The sequence below is a fragment of the Erinaceus europaeus genome, chromosome 6 (assembly GCF_950295315.1).
Source record: "Erinaceus europaeus chromosome 6, mEriEur2.1, whole genome shotgun sequence".
Lineage (NCBI taxonomy): Eukaryota > Metazoa > Chordata > Mammalia > Eulipotyphla > Erinaceidae > Erinaceus > Erinaceus europaeus.
The window spans coordinates 67,206,024-67,233,479 of record NC_080167.1 but is presented as its reverse complement, the minus strand read 5'-3'; the positions used below and the strand labels follow the sequence as shown (position 1 = coordinate 67,233,479).

General features: G+C 51.4%; 1 protein-coding gene across 2 annotated transcripts; it reads right to left on the bottom strand.

Annotated features, from left to right (window-relative positions):
• Nucleotides 1–652: 652 nt before the first annotated feature.
• On the bottom strand, nucleotides 653–20,558 carry LBR (lamin B receptor). 2 transcript variants are annotated; one of them, XM_060192426.1, is made up of 14 exons: nucleotides 20,063–20,558; nucleotides 17,861–18,039; nucleotides 17,208–17,462; nucleotides 14,735–14,818; nucleotides 14,174–14,366; nucleotides 12,510–12,706; nucleotides 10,113–10,167; nucleotides 9,255–9,446; nucleotides 8,169–8,272; nucleotides 7,224–7,349; nucleotides 5,412–5,580; nucleotides 3,898–3,978; nucleotides 3,689–3,811; nucleotides 653–2,521 (listed from the first exon to the last, which is right to left on the bottom strand). In XM_060192426.1, the coding sequence occupies exons 1-14, from the start codon at nucleotides 20,103–20,105 to the stop codon at nucleotides 2,361–2,363; spliced, it is 1,962 nt and encodes a 653-aa protein (XP_060048409.1). In that variant the 5' UTR covers nucleotides 20,106–20,558; the 3' UTR covers nucleotides 653–2,360. The 2 variants fall into 2 exon arrangements, with proteins under 2 accessions (XP_060048409.1, XP_060048411.1); XM_060192428.1 differs by having other exon boundaries at nucleotides 19,971–20,108.
• Between the last annotated feature and the right edge of the window lie 6,898 nt (nucleotides 20,559–27,456).

The following is a 27,456-nucleotide window of genomic DNA, read 5'->3' as shown; positions in this document are numbered from 1 at the left end:
AGTCCCTAGTCCCGACCTGCAGTGGGGAATCATGATAGTGAAGCAGAACTGCAGGTGACTCCCTTTTCTCTCTGCCTCTATCAACCCCTTCCCTCTCAATCTCTCTGCCTCTACTCGATAAACAAATACATTTTAAAAATATTTCAATGAACCCACTGCTCTGGTGGCCTTTTTTTTTTAACTTCATCATCATTATTTACTATGATACAGAGAGAAATCAGGCAGGAGAAGAGGAGGCACCTGCAGTCTGTTCTTCCATTTGTAAAGCTTCTCCCTTGCTGGTGGGGACCAGGACTCAAACCTGGGTTCTCATTCATGTCCATACCTTCCTGTGCCATCACCACCGAGCCCCCTCTGGGCAGCTTTTCAGTCTTCTGTTCTTTCAAACAAATACTGACTCCGTGGCCATCACCTAGAAGTGACTACACTCAGCTAATCCAGCCAACGTTCCAGCTTTCTGGGAGCTTCAATATAAACAGAAATTGGCCAGAGGCCCTGTGTGGTCCTAGAAGGTTCAAAACAACTCTAGGGAAAAAAAAAAAAATGAGGTTAGGAGGGGTGTGGGTACTATAGATTCCTGTTTGGGGACCAAAGTTTGAAGACCAGCAAAAACAAAACAAACAAAAATGAAGTTCCAAAGTGATCAAAGTAGTACATTTCTTTTCAACTTTATTTTCAATTTAAAACTTCATTATAAAACTTGTCAAACATGTCAAAAGACAATTAAAAACAGACTATAGCTGATATACAGAAATTGCTCCACTGCGGTAACAACAGGCTCTTTTGTGCATTGCCAGGGAAAGGATTTAATACCCTTCTTCCTCCCCCAAAGCTTTCCTGGTATAAAACTATCACAGAATACTCAGACAACATTTTTTGATGCCAAGAGAAAAGCCTAAGGGGGGAAAAAAAAAGATAAAAAAAGACTGCTTGCGTACGTCAGTAGCCAGATTCCACCCAAACAATGCTCAAGTCGACAGGATACAGAATGCCAGAGACAGCCAGTCATGTCACATCAGCTGAGTCACAACTACTTCCGAGTGTGTCGTTAAAAACCCAAGCAACACACACACGCGCACACACACACGCACAGACGCACGCACGCACGCCACTTATCTGATCCTCCTTGGTTTGAGATACTCAAACAGCTGAGCTCCAGGACTGTAAGAATGGGATTGCATCAGTGGACTAGTTAGTACTCCACGCCGAGAGCTACCTCGTGCCCGTCACTAAGTCTTGGGTACCTCTGCATGGCTAGACTTGGAAAGAACAAACATGCTCCTTTACAAGGAGTCGACTTTCTCAAATATAAAGGACACACACAATCCAGCACAAACTTCTTAAGCCAAACAACAGTAAAACCAGTTTAATTTAAAAAGTCAAAACCATAAAAAAAAAAAAAAATATATATATATATATATATATATATATATGAGCCTAAAATGGAGAATTTTCAAACATCACTCAGTGTACAAAGGTTTAAATAGTGATGTTACTCTAAAAATATATGTATTCTTTTTTCTTTTTCTTCCTACTTGCAAGTTTATAAAGGCAAACAAACAACTGCAATTGAGGTAGCAAAGCCAAATTCACAAACTTTGGATTAAGAAAAATATCCTATGTTTTAATAGCATTTTCTATACAATAGTAAATGAGTTCTAACTGCTTAAAATTTTCTTTAAATTCAGCTGTAATGCTTTATAAAACTTAATTAAAAATACTGCAAATGTTTTTGTTAAAAAAGATACTTAATCCTGATAATTATCTCACATTCAAAATACTATACAGGAAAATCTGAAGTTACCATATATTACATGAAAGCTATGTATTTACACTCTCGAATGTGGTTTTCAAAGCAGAGATTAAGCAAACTGCTCCTACCGGTCTCCCTTACAGTGTCTATTAATAATCTTTTCTCCCTCTTCACAAAGAACATTTAACATAGGATCAAATTTTAATTCAGATCATATAGCTAATAAACGATTTAATATAAAGGGAAATGAATTTGAAGACTACTCTTCATGCAATAAAACATAAAAGCATTTTAAATTTAACAGTGTTTTCATTAAAAAAAAAAAAAACTGGTAACAAAAGAAAAAAATCAAACTGTGAAAAGCAACCTAAATCAGAGCATTTACGATGGAGAGCTTCCCGCTGGGATGCAAATGCTGACCTCTTTATTTTTTCCAATGCTAATTGTGAGGATTTAATAACAAAGAAACGTGGAAATGGTAAGAGAATGACTCAGAAAGAGATTTGGAGATCCTGTCAGCATAATGAGAGGTTCCTTTTGGTGACTTTTCCCCCTTGTTTTCGCAGATGGAAGCCAGATCGGGAGGCACACAGGGTGGGCGGGCCAGTCAGTAGACGTAGGGGAGGATACGGTAGGGTACACGCTGGCAGTACTTGTCCCAGGCCGCGCCGTACTTCTTCCGACACTGGTGCTCGTCTCGCGCTTCTCGGTGGATGAGCAACACGGTGAAGTAGATCACGTAGAAGTAGGGGAGGACGTGGCTGAAGCCTGCAAGGCAGCAAGAAGCGGGCATCATCATCACGGGCAGCCCTGCTGCCTGTGCCTGTCCTCGCATCCCGTCCGAGATGCTTTTTCAACGGGGACGGCCAGTAAACTGCCCCCATGGGGGAGGAAGTCGCATCGAAGCTACTCGGAGCAATGTGGTCGGTTCATTCTGACAAGTCATCGTAATCGGGACACTCGGCCTCACACTGAAAGCAGACCTACTCTTCTCCATCCCCAGTGCAGAACAGTGTACGTGTGTCCGTCTGTACGTGTGTGTGTTTGTGTACGTATGTGTTTGTGTACGTGTGTGTAACGTGTTTGTATGTGAGTGTGTACGTGTGTGTATACGTGTGAGTGTACGTGTGTGTGTGTGTGCGTGCGACTGTGTGTGTACATGCACGAACGGCACAGGCCATAGCTCACTGGGGTAGTACGTTGCTTTGTTTTATGCAGGACCTAGGTTAAAGCCTGGCCAACTCTGAAGAAGAAAACGTCGCCGCTGTGGTCTCTCTCTCTCTGCCTCCTTACCTCTCTGTATCTTTAAATTTTTAGGGAGTCGGGCAGTAGCGCAGCAGGTTAAGCGCACATGGCGGGGAAGCAGGTCTGCACCACGAATCCACTGCTCCCAGAGGCCATTTTTTTCCCCTTTTGTTGCCCTTGTTGTTTTATCATTGTTGTGGTCATTATTATAGTCGTTATTGATGTCGTTGTTGTTAGGACAGAGAGAAATGGAGAGAGGAGGGGAAGACAGAGAGGGAGAGAAAGACAGACACGTGCAGACCTACTTCACTCCCCTGCAGATGGGGGTTCGGGGGGCTGGAACCGGGATCCTTACGCCGGTCCTTGCCGAGCCCCAGCAATAACCCTGGGGGCAAATAAATAAATAAATAATAAAATAATAAAAGTTTAGAACCCACATAAGCTGGGTCCTGAATAAGAGTTAATTTCTACATATTCTGCTTACAACACAAGCTATCAGGCAGTTTAAAGCCTAAGTGTGTGCGAACCCCTGAGCTCTGTGGGCTCCTAGCTCCCCTCACAACCCAGGAAGAGGAGGTGCTGCTTCTGCAGAGCTGGGACCCAGCAGAGAGGAGCTCGTCACAGCCGCCCCGGCGGGCACACGGCGGACTGGTGCACTGGGACTCCGCGAGCGGCCCGGCGGGTACTCACCGCACGGCAGAGACCACGCCAGCGCCATGATGAGGTCCCCCAAGTAATTGGGGTGGCGGACAAAGCCCCACCATCCAGACACAAGGAGATTCTTCCCCGTTGCGGTGTGAATGGTCTTCAGATCTGTGTGAAGGGGAAAAATACAGGTTCAGCCGTATCTAAGCAGGAGACAGACACCTTCATAAAGTCCAGTACGAGGCAGTACTTACGCGCAAGCTTTGGGTCAGAGGGGTTTTTCCGGAATGCATTTTTCTGAGAATTTGCACATCGGAAGATCACATACCCAGAAACTGCAATTAAAAAAGAAAAAGTTCACAGACTAGCAGCCTAGAACCTAGTATAGAAAAGCATCTGTAAGTAATTTCACTCAGAACAGACTTTGGCTAATGAGAGAACGCTAGAACTCTGGTGCTGGGTCCCAGGAGACCTTCAGAGAGAGAGGAAGAAAGTCCCACTACTGTAACCCAGTGCCAGACTAGTTCAAGCGGCAAACACCGAAGACTTTCTGTGCCCTGAGGAAGTCTCCCAAGTAGGGGCGAGTTTGTTTTCTCAAGGACACTTTCTAGTCAGGCTGCTTGCTCTCATCCCCCCGATTCCTTCCAGTTATATCCAGGAGGAAAGTCTAATACTGTCCACCTGACAATGAAGGGATCCTGGAGGATGACGAGACCAGGACAGGGGGCCCTCTGGGGAAGACGGAATGGCAGCCACGACACAAACGGCCAACCCCGCTGTAAGCTCCAGGCGGGTGGCATCATCGAGGCCCTGCTGTATCACTGGCTATCAACTATCGCGCAGCCCTGGATAGAGCAAGAAATGACACCACACTCTATTTCCAGTTGACCTGCACACACACACTGCCTGAGAGGACGTGGTGCGGTCAGCATGATCAACCACATCAGCGGTCAAACTAAACCCTAACTGCACCCAGGATGCGGATTCCTCTCTCGTGATTACGGGTTAGCACAGCACAAGTGACCGTGTTGGTGGTCCGGGAGGTGGCGCGGCGGATAAAGTATCGGACTCTCAAGCATGAGGTCCTGAGTTCGATCTCCGGCAGCACATGTAACCAGAGTGATGGCTGGCTCTTTCTCTCTCCTCCTATGTTTCTCATTCATAATAAACAAATAAATAAAATCTTTTAAAAAATTATATAAAAAAAAAGTGACCATGTTGCAAGCTCAGTGCCATCCCGCCACCTCCCCCCGCCGCTGATGACGCCATCAGGAGAAGTATCTTGAGTCAACCCACCACCGTCTCCTAAGGACCTTGCTGCAGCCGAGCTCCGGCCCTCAATCTCCCGACCTCAGCTCCCCCTTCCCCAGACCCCCCCCTGCATCCTCTACACCAGCTCTGTGGAGAGAGAGACCCTTCCTCCTCTGTCAGGTTCCCACCAGAAAGAGCAGGGGCTGGGAAAGCAGCAGTCGGAACTAGGACAATTCAACTGCAATTTCTTCCATTTGATTTAAAATTGCAAACATTCAAAATGAACAGTCCGGACGGACAGACAAAGTCCTCTGTGAAGAGAACTGCGGAAGGGCCCAACTAAGGCATCCGTTCTCTCTGCGAGATGCGTCTTCCTCCTCCACCAGAGACTTCCTCACACCCGGGCTGCCTGTTAGCTGTGGACACTGAAAAAGGCGCGTCACAGATGTGTGGGTGTCGGGGCATGGCTGGCTCAGCCCCTGGCGCCTAGTACCCGCAGACTGACGGGGATACTCACGTTTTAGAGCAACGATTAGAAAAGCCACTGGCCAGGACACTTGGTTTGGGTGCGAGACTAAATAGAAGGCTTGGAAGCTATAGATGAACGGGACCCACACTAAGTCCCCAAAGGCCAGCATGAACCCAAAGCCGTCGTGGATAATGTCCATGGTGGTCAACACGGCTTCCTGCGAGGAGAGAGAACAGATGGTGACACAGGGGGTGGGGACACGGGGCCTCTCTCCCGCCTCTCTCCTTCCTGCGCCCCACAACGGCAGCCAGTGGGGAAATGGTCGGATTCAGTAAGCAGTTCTCAGAAAAGCTTCTGGTGCCTCCCTGACCCTTCTTCAGGGACCACCCTGAACAAGATCTGAAGACAGCTTCTTTCTCTCTCTCTCTCTCTTTCTTTTTTATTAGTGGATAGAGAGAGCCAGAAATCCATGGGACAGGGAGTGACAGGTGGGGAGACAGACGCCCGCAGTGCTGCTTCACTACCAGCAAAGCTTCCCCCCTGTAGGCGGGAACTGGGGGCTTGAACCAGGGTCCTCGCTCATCCAGGTGCCCCACCACCTGGCCCCGGCTCGCTATCTGAATGAACAAAGAAGCTCGGAGCAGTGCTATCATGTGTGTGCAAGATCCTGGCTACACCAAACGCAAACAAACAAAACAAAACAAAACAAAAACAGTGTTGTAGATTCAAGAGTGATCCTTCCAGAAAGCAGGGTGTTTTTTCTTTCTTTTTCTAGAAAGGCCACAGGACAGAACATATTTCTTTTTAGTGCTCGTGAATCTTTCTTGTTGGTGAGAAGAGCAGCAGGCTGTAGGAATACTGAGTGAAATGTCGGTGAGGAGAGCGGCAGGCTGTAGGAATACTGAGTGAAATGTCGGTGAGGAGAGCAGCAGGCTGTAGGAATACTGAGTGAAATGTCGGTGAGAAGGGCGGCAGGCTGTAGGAATACTGAGTGAAATGTCGGTGAGAAGGGCGGCAGGCTGTAGGAATACTGAGTGAAATGTCGGTGAGGAGAGCAGCAGGCTGTAGGAATACTGAGTGAAATGTCGGTGAGAAGGGCGGCAGGCTGTAGGAATACTGAGTGAAATGTCGGTGAGGAGAGCGGCAGGCTGTAGGAATACTGAGTGAAATGTCGGTGAGGAGAGCAGCAGGCTGTAGGAATACTGAGTGAAATGTCGGTGAGAAGGGCGGCAGGCTGTAGGAATACTGAGTGAAATGTCGGTGAGAAGGGCGGCAGGCTGTAGGAATACTGAGTGAAATGTCGGTGAGGAGAGCAGCAGGCTGTAGGAATACTGAGTGAAATGTCGGTGAGAAGGGCGGCAGGCTGTAGGAATACTGAGTGAAATGTCGGTGAGGAGAGCGGCAGGCTGTAGGAATACTGAGTGAAATGTCGGTGAGGAGAGCAGCAGGCTGTAGGAATACTGAGTGAAATGTCGGTGAGAAGGGCGGCAGGCTGTAGGAATACTGAGTGAAATGTCGGTGAGGAGAGCGGCAGGCTGTACAAATACTGAGTGAAATGTCGGTGAGAAGGGCAGCAGGCTGTACAAATACTGAGTGAAATGTCGGTTGTCCTTGGGAGGCCAGGGAGAGCAGTGGTGTCATCACAGGACCCCGGAATCTACTGTGAAATCACTAACAAGTACTAAGGAGATGAAATGACAATTTCTTGAGGTCAGTCAGTCACAGTCACAGTCACAAAGCAACACCAAGCAGCTGAGGTGCAGCCGAGGCTCAGGGTCCCGGCCCCAGCCGGCCGGAGGAGCTGTCGTCCGGCAGAAGCAGAGGTTCTGAGAGGAGGCCCCAGCCCCGCGAGTCGGTCACCTCATTCCAGAGCGCGTCCACCACGTAGAGGAGCTGGAAGCTGTTCACCAAGATCATCGCCAGGGAGGGAGCAGCCCAGTTGTGCTTCTTTACCTCAGCCAGCAGCATCACCAGGTTGATGACCACCTGAGGAAAGGAGACGCCGGAGTCAGTCAGCCTGCTGCTCGGGAGATGCGGCGAGCAGGGGCTGCGGCAGCGCCGAGAAGGACAGTCACTACCCGGGCGCTCGTCCCCAAGGCCTGCCATGGCAGGAGCCGGCCCCAACTGAGGGGCCCTCCGGTGACTCCTCAGAAGTGTTTGGGTCACGAGAAGCTGAGTGAGCGACTCGTAAGCGGTGGCCATCTGGCTAAACACACACTATAGCGCACAAGGACCCGGGTTCAAGCCCCGGGTCCCCCCACCTGCAGGGGGAAAGCTTCACAAGTGGTGAAGCAGGGCTGCAGGGGTCTGTCTCTCCCTCTCCCTTCTCAGTTTCTCTCTGTTGCTAATAAATAAATAAATCTTTTTAAATAAATATTTATTCCCTTTTGTTGCCCTAGTTGTTTTATTGTTGTAGTTCTTCTTGTTGTTGTAATTGATGCTGTCGTTGTTAAGACAGGACAGAGAGAAATAGAGAGGAGGGGAAGACAGAGAGGGGGAGAGAGAGACAGACACCTACAGACCTTCACCACCTGTGAGGCGACTCCCCTGCAGGTGGGGAGCCGTGGACACGAACCGGGATCCTTATGCCGGTCCTTGTGCTTCGCGCCACCTGCACTTAACCCACTGCGCTACCGCCCGGCTCCCAATAAATATTTCTATACAGAAAGATGCTACACGTTAACATTAGGCCAAGAGGCGTTAGGGTGTAAGAGCTCTGCTGTTTGCAGGGACTGAGTCTCACTGTGAGACTGAGTCGCACCACGACATTAAGAAACAAACAAGCAAACCCAACACAAAGCCTACCCAACCGATCAATCCAGGGCGCAATTCACAGAAGTACTTGAGATCGAAAGCACCAATCCGAGGATTTAATTCACGGCCGATGAAGAAGTCATAGATGGGGTTTCCTAAGAAGAAAGGTTTTATCCAGTCAGTATTCCAGGCCTAACTGTCTTCAAACTGCAAGCCGCTCGCCACAGGTCACGATTCAACTGCTTTCGGGACCCCACGGCCAGTGAGAGGCGGTGAGGCAGAGAGGGGAGTGCGGCTCTGTCTGCAGGCTTGGGGACGGTCAAACCCGCTGGCTCTAAGAGATCTGGCTTTTTAAGAAAGACGAATTCAGCGGGGCCCACGCAGTGCACACATTGCCAGCGGGGCCCACGCAGTGCACACATTGCCAGCAGGGCCCACACAGTGCACACATTGCCAGCAGGGCCCACACAGTGCACACATTGCCAGCTGGGCCCACGCAGTGCACACATTGCCAGCTGGGCCCACACTACCACGCACAGGAAGAACCTGGGCTAGGGCCCTGGCTCCCCACCTGCAGGGGGCAGCTTCACAAGCAGTGAAGTGGGTCTGTGGGGGTCTCTTTTCTCTCTCCCTCTCCCTTCCCCTCCCCTCTCAACTTTTCTCTGTCCTCTCAGATAAAAAAGGAAAATGGGCCACTGGGAGTGGCGGATTCAGCGTCAGTGACAGCCCTGGTGGTGATACAAATAAAAAAAGTAGCTAGTTAGCACCTTAGCTTGTTTTTAATGCTTTAATTAGCTAAGAATCAACCAATTTTGGAATCTTATTCTTTTGGCGCTTGCTTTAAGAACACTTTCTATTTGAGACAAAAGACGGTAGCTGGCATCCACTGCGATGCCACCAAGTCTAAGAAAGCATCAGCAAAATCACTGCTTGTTACTAAGGATGGCAATGGCACAAGCCGACTTCTAAAATGTCCGCAAGCAAATAAATAAGCCAGAGCAACCAACAGGAAAGCATGAGGAAAAATATGTTCTTCCTTGAAATGCACGTTTTTAAATCCACCCCCCCCCCACGCCTTTCCTTCACTCTCAAGAACTAAGCAAGAGCAGCCTATGTCCAGAGATCCTGGCCGCTCACCGGAGCTGGCGGGTGACAGTTCATGGCGGGGTGCCTTCAGAGCCCGGACATACAGGTAAGCACTGAGGACCACAGAGAAAGCAGTGGCCGCCAGCGCAAGTGGCAGGAAGTGGTTGTACACGTGATCAAGCTCCAGGCCCCAGAAGGTGGCGGCTCCCACCACGGCAGCCGTCAGCAGAAACGCGTAGAAGCCTGGGGAAAAAGGAAGCAGGAAATTAACGCTGGCCCCCGGGTTCACACTGGCACCTCTAGCAAACAGCTTCCCGTTATTACTCCTAAGAGTCTTCATTCTATTTGCAAGGCAGATGCAAAGTTATGGCCGAGCACTGCCTCCAAGAGGCGGTCATGGGAACAGACACTGTACCACTCACACAAGCCTCCAAGGACTCTAGCATCTGCTTAAGCTGGACTTTTCCACTGCAAACAGCCATTCGCTGCTTCAGGTCACTCACAGGCTGGGGACAGTGACATGACAGATACAGTCGCTTCCCTCAGTGACGAATGCTACTGAGAAAATAGCACACACAGTGGCTCAGAGCCACTAAGGAACTGTGTTCCTTTCCGTGGGGCAAGCAGCGGCTACTCTATTTGGGTGCCTGGCCTTCGGATGAAGATAAGCTACTATTTACGACTCTGGTGTGGCCACTTTGACAGCTCAAAGAATACAACCTAGGTTTGGAATACCAAGTCTTTGGAGTCTGAAGGACTCAGGTTCAAAGCCCAGGTTCCCCGTCTGCAGGGGAAAGCTTCGTGAGCAGTGAAGCAGTGTTACAGGTGTCTCTCTCTTTCCATCTCTGTCTCCCCTTTCCTCCTCAGTTTCTGCCTCTATCCAATAAATAAATATTTTCTTTGAGTCACCGTTTATTCTATACTTGAGTCTTCTTCCATCAGAGAGGGGTGTGCCTTCTACAACCTTAAAAGGAAAAAAAATTATTTAGTTTCCAGTTTGGGGGGAAGCACATTTTATCATCACGTGACTTCTACTTTCACTTACTTGGCAGTATGTCCTAGGGAATGGTCAAAAAAAAAAAATCCTAAGGTATGAGCTCTGATGAACCAATTCTACCTTTCAAATGTCCTCAAACACGTGCCTGGTGGCAGTTTCTCAGCGTGCTGGGACTGCTCCCAAAGCCCCTCCCACCAGCCACCCGCGTGTCAGCACAAGACTCAAGGCTGCATCTAGTCAATCCCCAGCTGAGGAGCCTCCCAGACCTTCTCACCGCCCGGACAGAAAACACAAGGCTTTCTCCACGTGGACCCCACCCACATCACCAGGCTACTCCTATCCACACACTTACAGGCATTTCTTTTGCAATTTTTTTTTCTTTTCTCTTTCTTTTTCACCTCTTTTGCTATTTCTGCATCTATGCTTCACCTAGTTATTCAATCATTTCATACAACTTTGTTTTCTTCTAAAAAAGAGACTGAGAGCGCGGTGGGCTAAGCGCACATGGCGTGAAGCGCAAGGACCGGTGTAAGGATCCCGGTTCGAGCCCCTGGCTCCCCACCTGCAGGGGAGTCGCTTCACAGGCGGTGAAGCAGGTCTGCAGGTGTCTGTCTCTCTTCCCCTTCTCTGCCTTCCCTTCCTCTCTCCATTTCTCTCTGTCCTATCTAACAATGACAACATCAATAACAACAATAACTATAGCAACAATAAAAAACAAGGGCAACAAAAGGGAAAATAAATAAATGTCAAAAAAATTTAAAAAAAAAAAAGACTGAGAACACTTCTAACACTTCTGAGGTGAGGACCATTTCATTTCTGCCTTCAGAATCACCCAGAAGACTCAGCCCAGAGGCACTCATAGTAAAGGAACTCAGGAAATAGTCCATTTGAACAGAAAAGTCTGTGTAATTAGACTTTTAGTGAGATTAAAAAAAAGAGTCTAATTAGACAGTAGACTCATTTTTTACCCCAAAACACCTACTCAGAAATGTTATAATTCATTTTAACTGTAAGACACTAATCACATCGGGACCAGGTGGTGGCGCATCTGGTTAAGGACACACATTACAGTGCACAAGGACCCGGGTTCAAGCCCTTGGTCCCCACCTGCAGGGGGAAAGCTTCACAAGTGGTGAAGCAGGGCTGCAGGCGTCTCTGTCTCTCTCTCCCTATTTCCCCCTTCCCTCTCAATTTCTCTTGTCTCTGTCCAGTAATAAGTAAATGAATATATATATTTTTTAAAAAAAACACTAATCCTATCATTGAATCCTTGTCTCCTTTACCGATTTCAAAGGTCCACACACTCATTGCAAATGCTCCTTGGCTAATTAAAGTGTGTGCCAAACACGGTGCTGGGTCTGAGTCTGGGATTATGTCTGCTTTAGCCGTCAGACTGTTCTTCCTCCTTGACATGGGACCGGTTTAAACTAGCCTTGCCTGCAATGCGTCTGAATTCCTGGTGCTCCCAACACAGCTTTACCAGCAGAGCCAGAGACAGCCACAGGGAGTGAAGTCTGGGGCTCTGCCCTCCCCTCAGCAAACCTGTTCCTTTGTGCGTGAGCACGTGGTAAACTTGCAAAAAGCCCCAAGAATTAGATCCCGCAATGACTGACTGACTGCTTGGGGAATCTCATGTCCCCGTGAAGTAGATGGGAGTAAAGGGTGAAAAGACTATACATAGCAAGGGAGGAATGTTTGCACATTGGTTAAGCACAATAACTATTGTGCCTGAGGCTCTGAGCTCCCAGGTTCAATCCCCAGCACCACCAAAGGCCAGAGCTAAGCAGGACTCTGGTGAGAAGTAAAAACGATGAGGAGGAGGACAAAACCTCGGTCTGAAGAGAATGTAACATGTTACTGACAATAAATTTCTGAAACTCACCGTTAAAAAAAGGGGGGGGGAGTACACTTAAAATCCCTTAATTCCATAGCTTATCAACTGAATACTTAATTCCATACTAAAACGACAAGCTGCGAGATGATTTCTTCTTTCAACAAACCCTCCCACTAGTTGGACTACTTTGCAGAAGATCTCACTCTCTCCTGTTTGTTCTGGAAAGTCATACAAGAAACCTGATTCAATCTTAAGATTCTGCTTAATAAACAAGTGTTGTAGGATACTGAGATAACGGCAAAGACAAACTAAGCAGAGTTGGTACTTATGACCCAGGGTGACTTTTCACCCTAAAATGACTACAAACTTCTTTATACCTTCACAGGATTGAGGAGGAGGAGGATCTTACAATATCGTGTTCAACTAAAAAGAAGAAAGGAAAAAAAGCAAACAAACAAACAAGAACAAAGTTTACCTTCCCAATTGGCAATAAGGAGAACAGAGCCTGGAGGAAAAACCAGAGGAGGTAAGCCCCAAAGGCTCTCGTCTCCCACAGCGCAGACACGTCCGGCAGTGGCGGCGGGAAGCTGAGGAGACTGGGGTCCTCCTGGCGGCACATGAGGAGCATGAGGCCGAGGAAGACAGGCAGCCCCAGCATGATGAGCAGGGCACCTGCAGGGAGAGCAACACGCAGGCTCAGGGCTCCCGGCCCGGCCCGGCCCTCCTCACGGGCCTACATCCGCAATCACCTGAGTTGGGTGGTTTTGTTTGTTTGTTTTTAAGGTCAGCATCCGGGTTGACCGGCTGTCTGAAATTACTTTCTAGTGTGCCATCCAAAACCGCCCAGCCGCTGCTGTCACCCACGGGGAAAGAGGCCACTGGCACAAAGCAATGAAGCAGCCCGTCTGAGACTCTCACGGTCCAACCGCCCGGGGGACAGGTCACCAGGACATCCGAGTGACCAGGCGAATCTTCAGGAGAACAAGGACCTTTACACCCTGAGTTTCTAACAGTGTCCCACCCACTTACATCTGCACATAGTCTGTGAGACACTCTGCCATGTATTTTTTTTTAATATTTACTTATTTATTGGATAGAGAGAGAAATCAAGGGGGAGGGGGAGAGCCAGGGGGACAGGGGGAGAGAGAGACACCTGCAGCACGGCCTCATCGCTTGTGAAGCTTCCCCTCTGCAGGTGGGGACGGGGGATCTGAACCTGGGTTCTAGCGCACTGCCACATGTGCGTTCAACCGGATGTGCCACTGCCCGGCCCCATGGTTCGCCATGTTTAATAGGCCAGCTACCAGGGGTTCAAACACAGAATCGTTACGCGTGCAGGATTCTCAACCCTTTGACAAGAACTATTTTCCTTTATGAGCTCATAAAATGTCACCAGCTCAACCCACTTAAAATAACTCCAAGGCTTTGAACCCTTCAGATCTCTGACCAAACCCTCTGGCCGGTGGGCAGTGTTAAGTGTAGACAGTGCCTTGACTTGACGTCCCAGGAGGAGCTTCCTCCCAGCTCTCCCCAGACAGGGGCCACGGCCTCTGCACCCAGCCCGTCAGGAACCCCGTCTCTAATTAGTCACCATCTTTCCCATGTTCGACTCTCAAATAACCTCCCTTTTAGCTTTTTTATTTTGGACTTTTGCCGCTTCGAATGTATTAGCAGACAGTAAAGCTTCAATTACAGTCACCCTGCATCTTCCGGAGTTGTTGTTTTCCTTTTTTTTTTGTACCAGGATTTTCGCTGGGAGCTCTGAGCCTACACAAATCCACTGCTCCCTGTGGCCTTTTTTCCCCTCCTCTGCCCCCTTCCCCCTTATCTGATAGGACAGAGGGGAACTGAGAGGGAAGAGGGAGACAGACAGACACCTGCAGGTGGGGAGGAGGGGCTCGCAGCCAGGTCCTTGAGCATGGTGGCACAGGCACACAGCCAGGAAAGTCACCACCTGCCCTCTGCCCGGCCCCCCACGCCCCACATCTTGTCTATCTGACAGTCCCCAGGGATGATCCCGACGCCCCTTCTTAGTGCCATCGCCTGCCAGGCTGCCCCCTCCAGAGAAAGGCCTTTCCCACCAGCTCACGGCGACTGCCACCTGCCACCTGTCTGCCCTCCCTGCGCCCACCCCTCTACCTGGCACTCCTCCAAACTCTAAGTCTTTCGTCTTTGTCGCTGTCATTTCAAAGCTTCTCGATGATGTGGACCCTTTCGGAATGACTTTCTCTTCCTTGAGATCAGCTTCTTTTACTCTGATGTCTTCTCTTCTCGGACGAAGGCTGTACTGTGTAGCCACGTAGCTACTGTCTTGGGGCAGATGGAATGTCTCCTAGTTGAAACATAAAACGGATTAAAATGTGCAGCCCTTAGTGCCGTCACCTGAACAGAGCCCACACCCGGTGTCTCCAGCATCGTGTCGTGCCAGGGGACTGAATGCAAGAGATGATCTCTTCCGGCTGACCCTGTGACCCTGAGTGGCTCTGAAACGCATCTGTCACCGCAGTGGCTGGGCGGAATTGCCCAGCAAGTCGACATAGACTGAGAGGCGTGGGTTTGCTAAATCCCAGTTAAAGGGGCGGCGCTGTGGTTTTGGGGTTTTCTTCTTTAACATTTCTAGGAAAGTTTCCAGTGTGCTTCTGGAGAGCGTTGCCCGTCACAAAGGCAAGGCCCGCTGACACAGGGCGCCCGTACCCGTACCTGCGCGTGTCTGTGAGGCGTGTCGCTCCTCTGTGTGAGCTCGGGCTCCCCGTTGTACCTGCCGACGCTGTTCCCGAACGGCTTCTGAGGGGAGCAGCAGAGGACAGGGCACTGCTGGGGGGTCCAGCAAAGAGCCTCACAGGCTTCACTTTTGGTTTTTTTCCATCTTTTTCAGTCAGCTCTCGTTCAAAGTAGAAAGGCATACAACTGACTGACTGACTGACTGACTGACTGTACCTGCAGCCTTCACACCACTGAACAAAGCTCTGGTGCTGACGTCTTTCTGTCTTGATCTTCAAAAAAAAAAAAAAAAAGAGCTCGGGGCCAGGCAGTGGCGTATCCAGCTAAGCGCACCCTTCACAGTACACAAGGACCTGGGTTCAAGCCCCCGGCCCCCACCTGAAGGGGAAGAGCGTCAGGAGTGGTGAAGCAGGGCTGCAGGTGTCTCTGAGGTCCCAGGTTCAATCCCCTGCACCACCATAAGCCAGAGCTGAGCAGGGCTCTGGTTAAAAAAAACAAACAAACAAGGGAGCCGGGCGGTAGCGCAGCGGGTTAAGCACAGGTGGCGCAAAGCACAAGGACCGGCATAAGGATCCCGGTTCGAACCCCGGCTCCCCACCTGCAGGGGAGTCGCTTCACAGGCGGTGAAGCAGGTCTGCAGGTGTCTATCTTTCTCTCCCCCTCTCTGTCTTCCCCTCCTCTCTCCATTTCTCTCTGTCCTTTCCAACAATGACGACATCAATAACAACAACAATAATAACTATAACAATAAAACAACAAGGGCAACAAGAGGGAATAAATAAATAAAATAAATATTAAAAAAAAAACTATGCTTTTTACTCAGATAATAAATACTACTGAGTGAACAGACGAAAAGGCAGACTTTATTCTGTTTACCTAAACATATTTTCTCTACCACTATTCACTGCTCAGGCTCCTTTAGAAGGCCCACACACCTTAGCAATTCCAACTTTTTTTTTTTTAAGATTTAATTTATTTATCAATGAGAAAGAACCAGCTAGCACTCTGGTGCATGTGCTGCCGGGGACTGAACTTGGGACCTCATGCTTGAGAGTCCAGTGCTTTATCCGACAGGCCACCTCCCGGACCACGGAATTTCCAACCTTCACTTCAAACAGGACTTTATTAAAATAACCACTTTTTTTTTTTTTGTTGTTTGCCTCCAGGGTTATCACTGAGGTTTGGTGCCTATACTATGAACCTACTGCTCTTGGAGGCTATTTGTTTTTAAATATTTATTTATTTACTTATCCCCTTTTGTTGCCCTTGGTTATTTTTAATTTATTTATTTTTGTAGTTATTATTGTTGTCGCCGTTGTTGGATGGACAGAGAAATGGATAGGACAGAGAAATGGAGAGAGAAAATGGAAAGGCGGGGAAGACAGAGGGAGAGAAAGACAGACACCTGCAGACCTGCTTCACCGCCTGTGAAGCGACTCCCATGCAGGTGGGGAGCCAGCCGGGGGTTCGAACCGGGATCCTTCCGCCGGTCCTTGCACTTTGCACCACTTGCACTTAACCCGCTGCGCTACTGCCCGACTCTCCTCTTAGAGGCTATTTTTTCCCTTTTGTTGCCCTAGTTGTTTTATCATTGTCGTTATTGTTGTTGTTGTTATTGTTGTTGGATAAAACAGAGAAATAAAGAGAGGAGGGGAAGACAAGAGGGGGGAGAGAAACATAGACACCTGCAGACCTGTTCCACCACTTGCAAAGCAACCCCCCTGCAGGTGGGGAGCCAGGGGCTCGAACCAGAATCCTTATGCCAATCCTTGCGCTTTGCACTGTGTGCTTAACCCGCTTGCGCTACCGCCCGGCCCCCTAAAATGACCACTTCTATGCAAGAGAGAAAGTGGTCAATTGAGAAAAGTGGGGATAAGCTACTCATGTCTCATCTCATACACACACTTCATATACACCACATTAAGAAACACTTATAGTCTGTCTCTCACACTGCTTTTGAAACCACAATATTCAACTTTCTTTATTTATTGGATAGAAACAGCCAGAAATCAAGAGGGAAGAGGGAGACAGAGAGGGAGAGACACCTGCCACACTGCTTCACCACTTGCAAAGATTTCCCCTTGCAGGTGGTGACCAGGGGCTTGAACCCGGGTCCTTACCCACTGTAACGTGTGCTCAACCAGGTTAAGCCACGATATTCAGCAGCACTCTGGCTAACCGATAGTATTCTTTCACATAAACGTTCCAAAGCATGATACTTTCTGCTCTCCCAAACACTCACTGCTACATAAACGGAAAAGCTAATCCGATGCTTCCCTGACATTATGAGTTCACTACAAATGGTCTGAGTGAGATACCCGTGAGGACTCTGCATCTTCCACTGTAGCCTGGGAGGTGGACTCCCGAGCTTGAGGACGCAGGTTCGATCCCCAGCATCCTGTGTGCAGGACCCATGCCCTGGTGCCTCCCCTGCCTTGCCCCAAAGACATACCAACACCAGCGGTGTCAACTTCACCTCCAGCACCTCCTTCCTCATGGCCTCGATGTCGGCCTTGTACGGAGCCTGGTGCGAGGCCTTGTCGGAGGCCTGGTGCGTCGCCACCTGGTTGGACGCCGAGGCTGAGCGGCGGGCGCTGCGGGGTGGCCGGCCGGGCGATCGGGAGCGGGACCTAGACCGACTGCCTCGGCGTCTGGAGGGGGAGCTGGACGCGGAGCCGCTTTTCCTCTGCCGGAAGGACGCCAGGGGCTGCGTGAGGGGACGGCACAGAGTGTTAGCACCGGAGGCTGCGGCTCGGGCAGAGCAGCAGGAGCACAGAGACGGTCTCTGCGGGAGACTTTTCTCTCCTGAATGGACCCTGTTGTGGAGGCTGGAGCTCTGTCACCGCCTCTGGAAGCCTTCCCTGAAGCTCAGTGCCACCCCACCGCCCCGATCGTCTCCGAGCCGTGGACAAACGTCAGCCGGCCAGGCTTCAAGCGTCCCGAGGACACAGTGCTGTGTGTCTCTCACGCAGTCGCAAAGCCAAAGAAACTTAGTCGATGCTGAGCCAGAGTCCAGCCTCTGCCTCCAAGCAGCCAGGAGGCCTCCTCTGAGCCCCCGAGCCAAAGCTGCACTCGCTCCCTGCTTGGTGCCTGCCACCTATGTACCTTGATATCATTCTCCTTCAGCTCCAGTTCAGTTCCGTCTTTGTATTTCACGGTGTACAGCTGGGAGTTGCTGTCGTGGCTCAGAATTTCGACTTCGTAATAAAGTGAACTTCCAGGCCATCGGCCCCTCACCACATCACCGTCGGCAAATTTTCTGCTTGGCATTTTGGAAAGTGAGTCTGAACGGTTTGGAAAAGAATGGAGTCAGTGCATGCACACCTACACTTCTTTTTTTTCATACATACATATATATATATATATCTGGGGGGTTAGAGAAATTGAGGGGGCCGGGTGGTGGCGCACCTGGTTGAGCACACGTTACAGTGCACAGGGACCCAGGTTTGAGCCCCCGGTCCCCACCTGTAGAGGGGATGCTTTGTAAGTTTCGAAGCAGCACTGCAGGTGTTTGTCTCTCTCTGGCTCTCTCTCTCTCTCCCGCGGCCCCTCTTGATTTCTGGCTGTCTCTATCCAATGAATAAAGATAATTTTTAAAAAGTTAAAAGAAGTCAAGAGGGAGGGGGGTAAAGAGACACCTGCAGCACTGACTGCTTCTATACGTATGAAGCTTTCTCCCTGCGGGTGGAGTCCGGGGACTTGAACCCAGGTCACTGCACACTGTAACATGTGCACTCAACCCAGTGCGCCCCCACCCAGCCCCACAGTTCCCACTTTTCCTGGGCTAGAGATGAAAACACAACTTCCCAACATCTTTCGCTGGCCAAGACTTTAGGGAAAGTACAGAACTGTTTGGGCTGCATGCTCAGTGGGGAAGCAATTACAGAAGCCAGACCTTCCACCTTCTGCATCGCACAATGACCCTGGGTCCATGCTCCCAGAGGGATAGAGAATGGGAAAGCTATCAGGGGAGGGGATGGGATACAGAGTTCTGTGGGTGGGCATGGTGTGGAACTGCACCCCTCTTGTCCTATGGTCTTGTCAATATTTCCATTTTATAACAAAAAAATTAAATAAAAAAATAAATATAAAAATGCTATTTTAAAAAAAGAAAAAAGAAAGAAATGTTTGGGCTGGCAAGGAAAGACAACCTTCTTTTATAAAGCATGAGAGAAATCGTGTTGACTGCTTTGCCCAGGGCACAAAGCCTCGTGCTATACCATGTTTCACTGGGGCTGTGTTTGTTGACTGGCTTTCCCAGCTCAGCTCTGGCTTGTGGAATTGCAGGAGATTGAACTTGGGACTTCAGGGCTGCAGGCAGGACGATCTTTTGCAGAACTATAAGCTGTCTCCCCTGGCCCACATTTCATTTTGAATGTTGATTCTTTTTTTTTTTTTGGATAGAGACAGAAACTGAGAGGGAAGGGGGGAGACCGAGAGGGAAAGAGACAGAGATAGACAGCGCTCTTCCACTGCTCTCAAAGCTTCCCCCCTGCAGGTGGGGACCAGGGGCTTGAACCCGGCTCCTTGAGCATTGCAGCATGCGTGGTGCCAGCACCCGGTCCCTAGAAACACTTCCTGAAGCCCAGCTTCGTGGCTGTGGCAACTGTGACGGCACAGAAGCAGCAGCTTGCTACACTCCAGCTGCCCCTGCCTGCAGTGAGGGGGCTTCCTGCGGCCACCAGGGAGACGCTCGCTCACACACAAAGGATGCCACTTTTGGTTTCTGATCATGTGAGGAAGATGCATTTGCTTTGTATCAGATTACCTTTCAAGAATAAATTCCTTTTTTTAATATTTTTCTTTATTTTTGAGAGAGATGCAGAAGGAGAAAGAGAGAGAGAGAAACACCAGAGCACTGCTCAGCTCTGGTTTATGGTGGTTGGGGGGGGGGATGGAACCTGGGACTTTGGAGTCTCAGGCATGAGGATCTGTTTGCACAACCATTATGCTGTCTCCCCCGCCCCGTAAAGAATAAATTCTATGGTAATGGTTGGAGGGCGGCAGGCAGCGGGCGTGCCTGGTTAAGCACAATCACCATTACAGAGGCTCGAGCCCCTGGTCCCACCTGCAGGGGCAGCTTCATGGGGGCTGCAGTTGCCTCTCTGCCTCTCCCTAGCTTTCCCTCTCAATGTCTCCATCTCTATCCAATAATAATAAAAAAAAAAAAAAAGGTCGGGGTGGAGGGGTGGGGAAAGCTGCATAGTTGAGATACCGTCACGGCCAGTGGGGAGAGAAATGCCTCTGAGTGGTGACAGACAGCAAAGCCGGCGGGGGCTCCGGCGAAGATTCCCGCAGGGGTCTTACTGCTCAGGTCTCCAGAGCACACCAAGTAACTCCCACGCTGCATTCCTGGACGGACACAGGACACAGGCGGCCTTCATCCTAGCTCTTCTCTCTCTCCCAGGCCGTAGCAGACATCAGCCAGAACATTCTTTCCCGCAGAGCCAAAGCAAGAGCCTGGTGTAAACAGGCCCCGGGACGTGGCGCCCAGCCCTGGGCATGGGCACGAGTCTGGAAGCGGGCAGACCCTCCCCACATCACCGGCGCAGCGCCACCCGCCCGTGGAAATACACGACCCTCACCAGATGCCAGCCAGGGCATTTCAGAACTGGCGAAGACTGGGGACTTCAAACAGACCAAAAAAACCATCAGTCTGCTACCCCACCCCTCTCCTCCGCCTCTCCTAAGCGCATCTCTTGGCTGCTTGTCACTTGAGCAAAGAACTGAACAAGCTTCACTTGTTCCCACAGATAGAGTGGCAAAGCTGGCAGATGAAGGGCACAGCTGCTTATCGGGTGGCGAGAGGATGTGCCCGCCGCAGCAGCCCTCACAGCCCTCACGGGACATCTACCTGGACTGCACGGCGGGGGTCGGGCTGGCTGAAGGGGGGGGCAGCTCAGGGCATGAGGTCACAGGACAAGGGGAGGGGACAAGGGCTGGCTGAAGGGGGGGGCAGCTCAGGGCATGAGGTCACAGGACAAGGGGAGGGGACAAGGGACAGGCAGGCACTTGCGGAAGTGAAGGGGGCAGAGCCCAGGAAGGGAAGGTGACAACAGGGAGGCGGTTGGGCGCAGGGCCTCCTGCAAAGAAAGAGGAAGGAAGTGCACCCCACCCCTCTCCAGTCAGCCAGCAGTCCCTTCTCCCCTGGGCAGAGCAGGCTGGGGGGCCAGAACTGTATCTGCAAGTTCCAGCAACCCTGCAGAGACTTCTGGAGCATCACTGCGGGGCTGGGGCCACGGCAAGGTACCCGGGGCCATCCCAGACCCCAGACTCTCTCCAGGACCGTGAGAACTAAAGGGGGGGGTGGGGGGCACAGAGCCTTGGCAGTCAATACAGTGCGTAACTGCACGCCCGGTGATTCTGTGATGCTGAGGACCAGTGTGAAATCACTAGCAGCGGCCGGTGGGGGTGGCAGGTCTGAGTCACCGGCGGCCCCGGCTTGTCATCCCCCCATCAGATGCCAGAGCCGAGGGGTGCTCTAGCCTGTCTCATTCCTGTGAAAAACTAAAGATAAAAGACAACTAAGGGGGGTCGGGCAGTAGGGCAGCGGGTTAAGCACACGTGGTGCAAAGCGCAAGGACCCCAGTTTGAGCAACCGGCTCCCCACCTACAGGGGTCGCTTCACAGGCGGTGAAGCAGGTCTGCAGGTGTCTGTCTGTCTTTCTCTTCCCCTCTCTGTCTTCCCCTCCTCTCTCCATTTCTCTCAGTCCTATCCAAGGAGCAACATCAACAATAACAATAATAACCACAACAAGGCTACAATAACAAGGGCAACAAAAGGGGGAAATGGCCTTCAGGAGCAGTGGATTCATGGTGCAGGGACTGAGCCCAGCAATAACCCTGGAGGCAAAAAAAAAAAAAAAGACAAGAGCCGGGTTTTTGACAGTGATCTTTTACATGTTAGTTTACAAAAGAAAAGCAGAGGCCAGGAGACAGCCCAGTGGGCAGAGAGCAGGCCTGCAGGCCTGGGCCCCAGAGTCTATCCTGCCGCCAGGGGCAGATGAGGGCTCCAGGCACTCGCAACCCCCAGGAACTTCCCTTCTCCCTGTGAAATGAGTTCATTGTTTGAAAAAGAAAAATAAATAGAAGGCAGCATGTCCATCGGAGCTGCAAACCGTCTCTCTGTGGCAGTCACGGAAGGGGGTCACCGGGATAAGGCATCCAGCCCGACGTGTGCCCACCCGCCCGCAGGAGTGCAGAGGGCGGGTAGAGGACCCCCACCCTGCAGATGCAAACCCAGCCCGCAGGACCCCCGCCCTCCAGATGCAAACCCAGCCCGCAGGACCCCCGCCCTCCAGATGCAAACCCAGCCCGCAGGACCCCCGCCCTGCAGATGCAAACCCAGCCCGCAGGACCCCAGCTGCAGGCCACCACCGGGCGCCTCCCCACGAGATGCAAATGCAGGGCCCCCACCCGCACCCCCACCCAGGAGGAGGCGCCTCCCCAGAAAACTCAGCTGCAGCCTGGGCGCAGGGGCTGCGGGGTGCAGGGCAGCACCTCTAGGGGCCAGACTGGGGGGAGCAGCGCCCGCTTCAGGCCGAGGTTCCCCTGATCTACACCCGCGGGGTGCAACACCCTCCCCAGACCAGGACTCGGCTTTACACCCGAGGAGAACAGCAGCCTCTCCAGGCCGTCCCTGGTTCAGTCTGGCCGGGACCATCACCCGCTCAACCCCAGTCTACACCCGTGGAGAACAGCATCCTGATCCGGCCAGGACCTGGTCTACACCCGCGGGGGGGAGAGAGGCAGCATCCTCACCCGGCCAGGAGCCGGTCTACACCCGCGGGGGGGAGGGAGGCAGCACCCTCCCCCGGCCAGGACCCGGTCTACACCCGCGGGGGGAGGCAGCACCCTCACCCGGCCAGGACCTGGTCTACACCCGCGGGGGGAAGGCAGCACCCTCCCCCGGCCAGGACCCGGTCTACACCCGTGGGGGGGGGGAGGCAGCACCCTCCCCCGGCCAGGACCCGGTCTACACCCGCGGAGGCAGCACCCTCACCCGGCAGGACCCGGTCTACACCCGCGGGGGGAGGCAGCACCCTCCCCCGGCCTGGACCCGGTCTACACCCGCGGGGGGGAGGCAGCACCCTCCCCCGGCCTGGACCCGGTCTACACCCGCGGGGGGAAGCAGCACCCTCACCCGGCCAGGACCCGGTCTACACCCGCGGGGGGGAGGCAGCACCCTCCCCCGGCCTGGACCCGGTCTACACCCGCGGGGGGAAGCAGCACCCTCACCCGGCCAGGACCCGGTCTACACCCGCGGGGGGAGGCAGCACCCTCCCCCGGCCTGGACCCGGTCTACACCCGCGGGGGGGGGAAGCAGCACCCTCCCCCGGCCAGGACCCGGTCTACACCCGCGGGGGCAGCGACCCCGATGTGGACACCCGCCCGCCGCGCCGAGAGGAAGCGGCGCCGGAGCCCGCACGACGGTGCACCCCGACCCCGCGGCCGCCCGTCACCCGCACCGGGCGGGGACAATGGCCGGGGCGCCCCCCCCCCGCCGCCGCCGCCGCCGCCGCGACGCAGCGCGTCCAAAATGGAGGGAAACGCCGGCGATTTAAAAGCCGCCGCTCCACTTCCGGAGCCCGCCCGGGGGAGCCGCCGCCGCCCCGACCCGCCCGGCCCCCGGCCGTCCCGACCCGCTGCGCCCGGCCTCACCTGCGGCGGCTCCGGCGGGAACGGCGCGGCTCCGGGAGCAGCAGCCCAGCAGCACCGGCGGCGGTTCCGCGCGCGCGACGCTGCCCGCCGCGCTCTCGAGACCCGCGCTCCCGCGGCCCGGGCGCGCGCTCCCCAGGCCACGCCCCTCCGTGGCCACGCCCACTGACGCGAGACCCGGGGGGCTCCCATTGGCCCGCCGGCCTTTTGAATCATCTCCGGCGCTGCTGATTGGCCGCGCGCCATGGCGCGTCCGCCCCGCCCAGTGCGGGCGGCGGGGCTGGGTGGGGGTGCGGCCTGGGTCTCCGGGCGCGCCGCGTTATCTTCGCAGCCCAGCCGCGGTGCAGCCCGGCCTCTTCGCGCTCTCCGCCCTTAGCTCCAGGCCTCTCTGCTTGGCCGTCCGGCCACGCACGGCGGAGGGCTTGTGGTGCCAGGTGGCGTGGCAGTGGAGATAAATATATACATACATATATGCAACTAAAGACCAGTTGTCCCAGCCTCGGGGTGCCTCCTGCTAAAAATATTTCCCACTGCTTTCCCCACCGCGTTCCAAGACTCGCAGGAGTAAGCGTGCCCTCAGGGGACCAGATTGTGGGCTGTCCCTGCGGCAGCCGCGGCCACCAGGAGGTTGCCATCAAGGAAGTCGTAGAGAGATGGTGCAAGATACTCAGCAGTCTGGAGCCGAACATGCTGGGCCTCCCTCCACCTGCAGCCCGAGGGTCTACTTGCAATTGGTCTCGAAGAGTTGGACATGGCTGACTCAAATCTGTTAGGATCCTCAAACTTCCCCCCAGCCCCAAGTTATCATTATGGGTTTCCTTCCTTTGAGGTTGAGAGTTTTAAACGGTCAGTGTGGCTTTTAATCAAAGTATTTCCTAACTCCCTCAAGAGCTGAGTTTCAGTCTATGGGAAGCACTATTAAATCACAATCGTGCAAGAGTTTTTCATTTATGGTCCAGCTCCAGGTACACGTGTTGGCATTCTCTCACAGCTATAACTACAAAGCACCCAGGTTTACTAGCAAATAAATAAAATAATAATGTTTTTAAAGTCGTAATGCACTTTGAAGGTTTGCTGAGAACAGATTCTAACCTCCCGTTGTCATCAATGCCAGTCAAATCCTCCGAGCTACAGATGTGAGCACTGCTCCTACTTCAGTCACAGAACCTTCAGGAATTTGGGAAAACTTAATCCTGAGTCACCTTCATCACTAAGGGAGAAAGTATTAGCATTCACTCTTTTTTTTTTTTTTTTGCAACAGATTACACAGAAATGAAAACACTGCCCAAGGGAGAGGGGGAAGAGGCTAAAATACTCTCTCTACTAGCTGAGTGGTGTTACACCATTTTTTTTTTCACCCAAAACCAGGATTTCATTGGGTTTCTCTTGAAATATACATTTCCTGGGTCATTTCCGTTTGTGAAATAAAACTACATAAATAAATAAATAAATAAAAAGGATCTCAATGGCCAGATTTCAAAAGCTTCAAAGTGAAATTTAAAGATCAGAAATGACTAGAGTTAGCTTAGCCAGCAATATACTTTACACATTATGTATTAAAAAGACACCTTAAAAGCAGGACTGATGTTGACATCAAAGAAATTAAGCAATACTTTGTTTACTTCCAGCTGGTGGACTAAGCATATTGCGAAATAGCCGATGGGTATCTAACTACCCTGGTGGCAATAAAAAAAAAAAGTTAAATTAGATAAAAAGAATAAAGTAAAAGTTCCTTCTAAAGACCTTTCTCTTGGCAATGTAAATGAAGCCATAGTGACCCGGTCTCCTTCCCCTTTTCCAAGGGAAATGAACCACAGAGAAATCTTAGCCATCAGCAGGAGTTCTCCTGCAGCCAGAGAAATACAGACAGAGCCCAGGAAGCCTCACCTATGAAATACAGGAACCAGAGAGCACTTGCCACATTATTTTACTGTTTCGTACAGCATCTTGGCTACTAGGACCCTAACAGCCCTTTCTGCAAATGAAGAAACAGAGTTTGCGATTAGCATGGTAGTGTATCTAGGCCCCACCCTGACAGTGAGATTTGTCACTAGTATTGAAATATGCACTCACAGGCATATTTGTACCATCTTCTATCCTAGTCATCTCCCTTAAGATCTGGCTGTCATGGGCCAGAGGGGGAAAATGTTTGAATAGATCTGTCTAAATCCACAGCTATACCCAGCGTAGAGGAAGAATCGACAGCAGGTGGGGTTTGTGGTGGAGAAAGAAGACACCGGAATTGGTGTAGCAAACATAATTAAGCTTTGTTTATATTACAGTTTTATCACTGCTACCTGCTGCTCGAAGCACTTCACGCATCTTCACTGAAACTACTAACAGCTACGAACGAACCACCACGAGGCAGTGTGACTCTCACTCTCAGCCTTCCGCAGCAAGTGCCCACCGTCCTGGTTCCGACTGGCTCTCCAAGGTAATTGTGAGGATTAACTGCAATTACACCCATCGGCAGGCACTGCAGGCGATGACTTAGCGTAACTTCATTTGAAGTCCCCTAAAATGGCCCTTGAAATTCATTGTACAGAGATTAAACGGTGCTTTCAAAAGCAGCCATGTCAATAAATGTTTCATCCAATTGTGTGTGTTTTCTCTCTTTTTAAAAATTATTTTGGGAGAGTCAGGCGGTAGTGCAGCAGGTTAAGCGCAGATGGCACAAAGCGCAAGGGCCCACATAAGGATCCCGGTTCGAGCCCCCGGCTCCCCACCTGCAGGGGAGTCGCTTCACAGGCAGCAAAGCAGGTCTGCAGGCGTCTGTCTTTCTCTCCCCCTCTCTGTCTTCCCCTCCTCTCGCCATTTCTCTCTGTCCTATCCAACAACAACGACATCAATAATAACTACAATAATAAAACAAGGGTAACAAAAGGAAATAAATAAATTATTTTGCTATTGTCTTTATTTATTGGATAGAAACAGTTAGAAATTGAGAGGGAAAGGGGTGATAGAGAGACACCTGCAACACTGCTTCACCACTCACACAGCAGGTAGGGACTGGGGGCTCAAACCTGGGTCCTCCTTGCGTAGTGTAAACATGTGTGCTCAACCAGGTGTGCCGCCACCCAGCCCCTGCCTTCTCTTTTTGAAAGCAGGCTGAATTCATTCATTTTGAAATGATTTAAATTTACTTCTATTGAAACTGAAGGAAAGGAAAGGCTGCAGGGGAGAATACAGACATACTGGAAAGACTTTCAAAAACTCTTGCCCTGGAAGAGCTGTCCCTGCTACTCTGTAACACAAAGGAATGTTTACAAACACCAGGAAGAGCCAGCAGGAGAGGGGGGCTCACTGGCTACATGATGATCAAAGTATCATCTGAGGGAACAGGTACCAGCGCCATTTTCTAACAATTCCTTTAGAGTAGGGTTTAAAAGCTTCTACAGTCACGATGATTGTAGATGCCGTATGCCTACAGGTTGGAGACACGTTACTTCAGAGAATGGCTGTACTTGGGCCTGGGTGGTGGCGTACCTGGTTAAGCACACATAATACTAGGCGCAGGGATCTGGGTTCGAGCACCTGCTCCCCACCAGCAGGGAGGAGCTTAACAAGTGGTGAAAAAGGTCTGCGGGTGTCTCTCTCCCTAGCTCTCTCCCTCTCTGTCTCCCCCTCCTCTCTTAATTTCCCTGTCCTATCCAATCAAATGGAAGAAAATGGCCGCCAGGAGCAGTGGATTCATAGTGGAGGCACCGAGCCCCAACAATAACTCTGGAGGCAAAAATAAATAAATAAAGGAGAATGGGTGTGCTTATAGAATTGACATTCTGTAAAGTATACAGGCAAGTATATAAAATCACCTGTGATGAAAGCAGTTCTAAGTATGGAAAATAACAACAAAGAAAAAGAAAGGAAAAAAAAAACTGCAGCCAGGCGGTGGTGCACCCAGTTAAACGCACATATCACAGTGCATAAGAACTCAGGTTCAAGCCCCTGGTCCCCACCTGCAGGGGAAAAGCTTCACGAGTGATGAAGCAGGGCTGCAGGTGTCTCTCTGTCTCTCTCCCTCTCAGTCTACCCCTCCCCCTCTT

Coding starts and splice junctions, on each gene's coding strand:
- LBR (XM_060192426.1), bottom strand. CDS start 20,105: ATGCAGCGTGGGAGTTACTTGGTGTGCTCTGGAGACCTGAGCA. Junction 18,040..20,062: donor GTGCTCTGGAGACCTGAGCA/GTAAGACCCCTG, acceptor CAAACCGTTCAG/ACTCACTTTCCAAAATGCCA. Junction 14,819..17,207: donor AGTTGACACCGCTGGTGTTG/GTATGTCTTTGG, acceptor TGCTCCCCTCAG/AAGCCGTTCGGGAACAGCGT.